The sequence below is a fragment of the Heteronotia binoei genome, chromosome 17 (assembly GCF_032191835.1).
Source record: "Heteronotia binoei isolate CCM8104 ecotype False Entrance Well chromosome 17, APGP_CSIRO_Hbin_v1, whole genome shotgun sequence".
NCBI lineage: Eukaryota > Metazoa > Chordata > Lepidosauria > Squamata > Gekkonidae > Heteronotia > Heteronotia binoei.
Window position 1 is genome coordinate 40,565,894 of NC_083239.1, and position 7,860 is coordinate 40,573,753.

A 7,860-nucleotide genomic window follows, 5' to 3' on the forward strand; every position below is an offset into this window, starting at 1 on the left:
AAGTACAGCAGGAACCCATTTGCATATTAGACCACACCCCCTGCTGTCACCATTGTTTCACACAGGACTTTTTTGTAGGAAAAGCCCAGTAGGAACATGTTATTTGTTTATGTATTAGGCTTATATTCTGCCCTTTCCCATAAATGGGCTCCTGGCGGATCACAACATAAATTGACAACAATAAAAACCTACAATTCAGCACTAAAAACAGTGCATTAAAATTGTACAAAATCAGAACAATAGAACAAGAAATAAAGTGCATCACAGGCGAGAAAGGCACATTTTATAGAGTAAACAGTTATTGGCCCCAATATAAAAGGATGGTAATAATAGATAAGATAGCACCATAGAAAAGTGTGATGTTGCAACAAGGGAGGTCAACTGATGGAATAGTAGGTGGAATAGGATGCCCACTTCCTCAACCAAAAGCCTGGCGGTATAGCTCTGTCTTACAGGCCTTAACATTTGCATATTTGGCCACACCCCCTGATGCCAAGCCAGCCGGAACTGCGTCCCTGTGTGTTCCTGCTCACTTAACTCATCCTTCTAATGGTCTATCTTGAAATGTTAAAAAAATATGGGTGGGAGGGGTTATTCCTGCTAACTTTTTAAAAATTCCTATTTCCTTTTGTTTCCAAAATTTATATCCTGTGCATCGTTTTTTTATATTTAGTGCTTCAGCATCTCTTTTTGGACGAGCAATTTGGATCTTTCGCTGAAGCCCTCTGAAATTTTTGAAAAGAATTCTCAGCTCTCCCCCCACCACCCACCCACCACGTTGCCAACATGAAGCCACTTTTTGAAGCTTGCGTTGTTGAAAAAAAACATACGGAGCCCATCATTACTGGTAAGTTTCCCCCAGCATGGCATACAGCAGCTCTCTGGAACGCTCTGTCTGGGGCAAGTGATGCTCTGTATTCTTGGTGCTTGGGGGGCACAGCGGGAGGGCTTCTAGTGTCCTGGCCCCACTGATGGACCTCCTGATGGCACCTGTTTTTTTTGGCCACTGTTTGTACAGAGTGTGTTGGACTCGATGGGCCATTGGCCTGATTCAATATGGCTTCTCTTATGTTCTTATGTTCTCTATGGTACGTTTCAGACTGGGAGAACAGGGGGTGCTTAAGTCCCCGCTCCTAACATGCTGCTGTCCCATTCAAGTCAGCCTCCCCCCACCCAGCGCATCACAAAATTAAGAGGGGGGCATGTTATCTAGGAGCCCACAGTAGTTCTCAGCAGTCCAAAAGAAGAAGACCACAGATTTATACTCTGTCCTTCTCTCTGAATCAGAGTCTCAGAGCCGCTTACAATCTCCTTTATCTCCTTCCCCCACAACCCTGTAAGGTGGGTGGGGCTGAGAGAGCTCTCCCAGAAGCTGCCCTTTCAAGGACAACTCTGTGAGAGCTATGGATGACCCAAGACTGTTCCAGCAGCTGCAAGTGGAGGAGTGGGGAATGAAACCCAGTTCTCCCAGAAAAAAAATTGTGCTACGGTTGCAGGGTTCCCCCCAGCCTCCAGTGGAGGACTTGTTTCACGTGCTCCTTGTGCACACGAGTGACGTTATCGCGCTGGCCACTCTAGGCATTTCCAGGAAAACTCTATAGTTTTCCCATAGAGTCTTCCCTCCCAAATTGCTAGAGTGTTCGGGAAAACCATAGAGTTTTCCTGGAAACGCCTAAAGCAGCCGATGCGTGAGGTCGCCGGTGTGATGGCGCCACTCACAGGTGACATCATCATGCTGGTGATGTCATGGGAGGTTCCCCCCACTGACCCAGTGTGATTGGAAACCTCACGGATGAGAGAACCCCCGCCCGGACTGGGGGTTTGTCAGCCTTAGTTTGCACACTTAACCACTACACCAAACTGGCTCTCACTACACCAAAGCTAACCCTATGACACAACCTCCATGTCTCCCCACCCACAGATTCACCCCTACCATGCCAGACCACCACACGCCTGATTGTCCTCCATGCAGAACCCCTGCGGATCACCGCCTGCTTCTTCTCCTTCGTAAGCCTCTTGCTGTCCATCATTGCCCTGGCTTCCAACTACTGGGTCCAGGATCTCGAGGGCACACATGCAGGACTGTGGAAAGTATGTCGTGCTAACATTTGTATGTCATATGGGATGGATGTGCACGGTAAGGTAATCTGAAGTAAGATTAAATGTGTGTGCATTGCCAGAGGGCGGAGTATGTTAGTAGACTTCTGCCCTGATTCACACGAATATATGAAGCTGCCTTACACTGAATCAGACTGGGGTGGAATTCTTGCAGGAGCTCCTTTGCATATTAGGCCACACACCCCTGATGTAGCCAACCCTGCTGAGGCCCCTCCTCTCCCCAAACCATGCTTTATAGGACTCTTTTTTGTAAGCTCTTGGAGGATTGGCTAAATCAGGGGTGTGTGGCCTGATATGCAATGGAGCTCTTGCTAGAATTCCATCCCTGGCAGACCCCTGGTCCGTCAAAGTTGGCATTGTCTACTTAGTCTGGCAGCGGCTCTCCTGGGTCTCAGGCTGAGGTCTTTCACATCACCTCCTGCCTGGTCCCTTTTAGCTAGAGATGCCAGGGATTGAACCTAGGACCTTCTGAGTCCCAAGCTGATGCTCTACCATTGAGCCACAGTCCCAATTTTTATCATTCCTTGACTATAAACGGGTTATTTTGTAGAAAAAGAGGTGCTGAAGCTCATTATGACAACATGTAACTCCTTTGCATATGCCACATGCACCGCTGACATCACCAGAGGGTGTACCGAATTATATCAGCTCAGCATCTACCTTAAAATGCTTCTTGAATTATAATGGTCATCATAAAATCTGACTCCCATCGTAATTTTTAAATTACTTTCTCCTACGTGGCCACAGTGGCATGAGAAAGTTTTCCATCTGTCTGTTTTATATGTTTTGGATATTTTCCCATTTTTTTGGTGGGGAAAAAGGTTAGAAAGTTTGTCAAATCGTAGAGTTCAGCAAAATTCTCCCAGGGAGTTTGAACAATGGAGCCCAAGAGCAAGTGTTTGGGGGGGAGGGATAAGAAAGGAGTACAATAAAATTTAGAGGTTCTGGACCTCTGCTCCTGTGAGCTCCTGCATAAAATGAGACTTCAATATAAAGCAATATAAAAAGCAATACTGTTGCCCAGGGCTTTTGTTGGTAGGAATCTCCCAGGTGGAACTCATTTATATATTAGGCCACATCCCCTGATGTCACCATTGTTCCACATAGGGCTTTTTGTAGAAAAAGCCCAGCAGGAGCTCATTTGCATATTCATCCACACCCCTTGACACCAAGCCAGTGGCGTAGGAAGGGGGGGGCGGGAGGGGCGGATCGCCGCAGGTCTGGGGGCTCTGGGGGGCCCCTTGGCAATGCCAAGGGGCTCCTCAGAAGCTGGCTGCCTGGCGTCCCCGCCGCCGCCACAGAAGGAAGTTCTGAGGAAGAGGTGAGCGTGCGTGCGCGCGTGTGTCAAGCGGCACGCGCACTCCAGCCTCAACTTCAACCGAGATGCAGCAAAGCAAAGCAAAACTAAAGAAAAAAAAGACAAGCCCTCCTTCTCGCCCTTCTTAGTCAGTTTCCTGGAGTTGCAACTTAGGCGCTCACAAGAGTCCCCGTTGTGAAGCGAGGCAGATGGCCAGGGCTGCAGGAGGAGGAGCGAGCGGGTCATCAGCATAATGGGAGCCCCTGGGCCAATCACAGGCAGCGGAGGAAAGGCGCCTTCCAGCCCTCGTTAGCAGAAAGCAGGACTCCTCGGAAGGTGCAGCCGCCGCCGCGGCAGGACTTTCCACGCTATTTGCATCAGCCTTGAGCAAGGGGCCAGGCAGAGTCGCTCGGAACGGTGGGATGCCGGCCTGGCTCTGCAAAGCACGTGGGTTGCATATCATTAGAGAGCTCCAGCCCTGATCCGGCTTCATGATTACTGAGAAGTCCCATGGGGTGGCCAGACTTGCTTCACGTAAGAGCAGCACAGAATGAACATCAGATGTTTGAGAGCAGGGAGGAGAGAGGGATTGAAAGAAAGCAACTTTAACTTTAAATGCATTATTCAAGCTGCTGGCTGGTTTGGAGAAGTGATTTCAAGAGAGAAATGATTTCTCCAAGCCAGCCAATGGGGTGATAGGGGCTTTGGAAGCCACACAATATGTTTGGTGTAGTGGTTAAGTGTGCGGATTCTTATCTGGGAGAACCGGGTTGGAGTCCCCATTCCTCCTCTTGCAGCTGCTGGAATGGCCTTGGGTCAGCCATAGCTCTCGTAGGAGTTGTCCTTGAAAGGGCAGCTGCTGTGAGAGCTCTCTTAGCCCCAGGTACCCCACAAGGTGTCTTGTGGTGGGGGGGGGGCAGTAAAGGAGATAGTGAGCCGCTCTGAGATTCAGAATATAGGGCGGGAATATAAATCCAATATCATCCAATATCACCAATATCATGTGTAAAAGAGCCGCACATGGCTCCTGAGCCACAGTTTGGCCACCCCTGTGCTAGAGTGTTGAACTAGGATCTTGGCGATCAGGGTTTGAATCCCACTCTTTGTGCTTCCTCCAAAGCAAATCCCATGGATGTCTCTGAAACTTATTCCTAAGTAAGATGTACAGACTTTTGAGCAAAAGAGCTTGGAAGGAAAAAAAATAGGGTCGAAGACATGGGATGTCTTCATTTAAATTTTCTGCCATGGGAACCCACATATTTTGTGCCCTTTTGCGACTGTTTGAAAAAAAAAAAAGAAACCTGGCTGCTATATTTCTCCTGTCAGGTTACTGTTGAAAATGTAGATGCAGTTCCCAGTGAAAAAATGCTGCCAAACTGAGTTACATTGCTCTTGCGTTCTTTATGAGAGAGTGAGCATTGAAGTCCGTTGAAACACTGCTAAAGCTGCAGTACTGCAAAGCTCTCTGCTCATGACCTGAGTTCGATCCTGGCGGAAGCTGGGTTCAGGTAGCCACAAAATAAGAGTGGCTGCACAGCAACAGACCAAAACAAAAACAATTGTGCCAAAAACAATTACAAACAGTCTCTATTTCATTAGAAAAGACGCCGCTCGGCGTCTTAAGGCAGGGAAGCCCCTCCCCTCCCCTCAGCCACACACATAGGGGGGCCCACATAAATCTTGGGCCCCAGGCCCCCAAAGCCCTAGCTACGCCCCTGCACCAAGCCAGCCGGAACTGCGTTCCTGTGCGTTTCTGCTCAAAAAAAAAAAAAAGCCCGGCTACCGCCACTGTCTTTACATCTAGATTCTAGTTCATGATGTACTATGCTATTGCCCATGTACTATCCTGTACATTCCTAAAACACAAACAGGGCTTTGTGTGTGTGTGTGTGTAGCAGGAACTCCTTTACATATTAGGCCACACCTCTATGTATTAATATGCAAAGGCCCTGTAGCGCAGAGTGGTAAAGCAGCAGTACTGTGATCTGAACTCTCTGCTCACGACCTGAGTTCTATCCCAGCAAAAGCTGGTTCAGACGTTGGCCCAAGGTTGACTCAGCCTTCCATCCTTCTGAGGTCGGTAAAATGAGTACCCAGCTTGCTGAGGGGAAAGTGTAAAAGACTGGGGATGGCAATGGCAAACCACCCAGTAAAAAGTCTGCCGTGAAAACGTTGTGAAAGCAACGTCACCCCAGAGTCGGAAACGACTGGTGCTTGCACAGGGGACCTTTCCTTTCCTGTGTTGTAGCCAGTACTCTTGGAACTTACAGTAGGCCCTGTACTAAGAACCCTGTAAGCTCTTGGAGGATTGGCTACATCAGGGGGGTGGGGCCTGTTATGCAAAGGAGTTCCTGTTGCAAAAAAAGCCTGAACACAACACACACAGTAATGTGGATGTAATCATACATGCATTTCACATCGAGTTTTCTTTTCTGCTGTGTTTCATCCATGCACATTTAGCCCCCTGCCACCTGTGGTTTTTGTCTTGTTGCAGCTTATGAACACATCGTCCGAGCCTTCCTGTTAATGGGGGTGGCGGCCAGCATTATTTCCTTCTTTGGTCTTTGTGCCTCGTTTTTCCTCACCCACATTGGCTCCATTCCCATAAAGCTTCTCACTGTATCGGCCAGCATTGTGGCAGGTATGTGGTTTCATTGGCTAGAAGGGTTGGGATCAGGGCTCTTTTAATAGCAGGGCTCTTCTTACAGGGCAGGGGTGGCCAACGGTAGCTCTCCAGATGTTTTTTGCCTACAACTCCCATCAGCCCCAGCCATTGACCTTGCTGGCTGGGGCTGATGGGAGTTGTAGGCAAAAAAAACATCCGGAGAGCTACTGTTGGCCACCCCTGTTATAGGGCCTACTGTAGGCTCTTGGAGGATTGGCCATCAGGGGTGTGTGGCCTAATATCGGGTATGTGGCCTAATATGCAAAGGAGTTCCTGCTTTAAAAAAGGGGGGGGGGGAGCCCTGTTTGGGATTCCAATAGTTCTGTTCTTTGCAAGGATTTGCTATTTATTTCATTCCTTATCTATTGAATGATTGCTTCATTAATACCCCAGTTTGGTGTAGTGCTTAAGTGTGTGGAATCTTATCAGGGAGAACCAGTTTTGACTCCCCACTCTTCCACATGCACCTGCTGGAATGGCCTTGGGTCAGCCATAGCTCTCGTAGGAATGTCTGTTGTGCGGGCGGGGGGAGGTAAAGGAGATTGTGAGCCACTCTGCGACTCTGAGATTTGGAGTGTAGGGTGGGATAGAAATCCATCATCATCATCATCTTCTTCACCGGGTTCTTAAAAAATGAGTTCAATCCTGGCGGAAGCTGGGTTCAGGTAGCCAGCTCAAGGTTGACTCAGCCTTCCATCCTTCTGAGATTGGTAAAATGAGTCCCCAGCTTGCTGAAGGGAAAGTGTAGATGACTGGGGAAGGCAATGGCAAACCACTCCGTAACAAAGCCTGCCAAGAAAACATCATGATGTGATGTCACCCCATGGGATGGTAAAAACTCAGTACTTGCCCTTGGGACTACCTCTGCTCTGTATGTCAGCTGGGCCTACCTGCTGCTCTCGGTAAGTCCCCCTATCCTCCCTCGGTTGTCAGGAGAGGGTTGGCAACCCTAATGCATTTTGCCAGGGCTTTTTTTGAACAGGAATGCGGTTTCGGTTGGCTTGGCAGCAGGAGGTGTGGCGTAATATGCAAATGAGTTCCTGCTGGGCTTTTCCTACAACAAAGCCCTGCATTTTGCTAAAAAAACCTTTGACATCCCAAACAGGGGTACCAGCTCCTATGTCTTGTGAGGCAGGTACAAGAGCTCTGTAGGCAATGGGGGTTCCTAAGGGATAATTCTTTTATCTGTGCGTCCCCAGCTGTTTGTTCCGTGGTTGCCATGGCCATACACACAGCAGCGAACTATCGTCAATTCTCAGGCATCGAAATGTTGTTTGGATGGTCCTTTGGTCTTGGCTGGGCCCTGTTCCCGCTGTTCCTTATAACCAGTGAGTATGTATCTGATTGGAACTGATCACCATGTGGTTTTTCTTGAATTATTCTGGAAGTGATAATGTCAACGCCGTGCAACTTCTGGCTTAAAACACCAAAGGAACCAAAGGCAACACTCTAAAATGGAATAGGGAATCTTTAAGTGAAGCATATTGTTAGGGTAGGTAGGATCAGGGGTGGAATTTCAGCAGGAGCTCCTTTGCATATTAGGCCACACACCCCTGATGTAGCCAATCCTCCAAGAGCTTACAAGACTCTTTTTTGTAAACTCTTGGAGGATTGGCTACATCAAGGGGGTGTGGCCTAATATACAAAGGAACTCCTGCTAGAATTCCACCCCTGGGTAGGATGACAGAAAACAGACCCTTATGAGAATGAAAAAGGGAAAGATTTACTGGTATTTGGGACTGAAGAGCTTCTTAGAGATGCTTTTCAAAAAAACAAAACG

The 7,860-nt window shown here is 48.3% G+C and overlaps 1 protein-coding gene across 1 annotated transcript; it reads left to right on the forward strand.

The window, feature by feature from the left end:
* Positions 1-786: 786 nt before the first annotated feature.
* On the forward strand, positions 787-7,434 carry LOC132585840 (protein NKG7-like). Its single transcript, XM_060257715.1, has 4 exons — positions 787-847; positions 1,922-2,137; positions 5,910-6,056; positions 7,280-7,434. The coding sequence occupies exons 1-4, from the start codon at positions 787-789 to the stop codon at positions 7,432-7,434; spliced, it is 579 nt and encodes a 192-aa protein (XP_060113698.1).
* Positions 7,435-7,860: the final 426 nt, after the last annotated feature.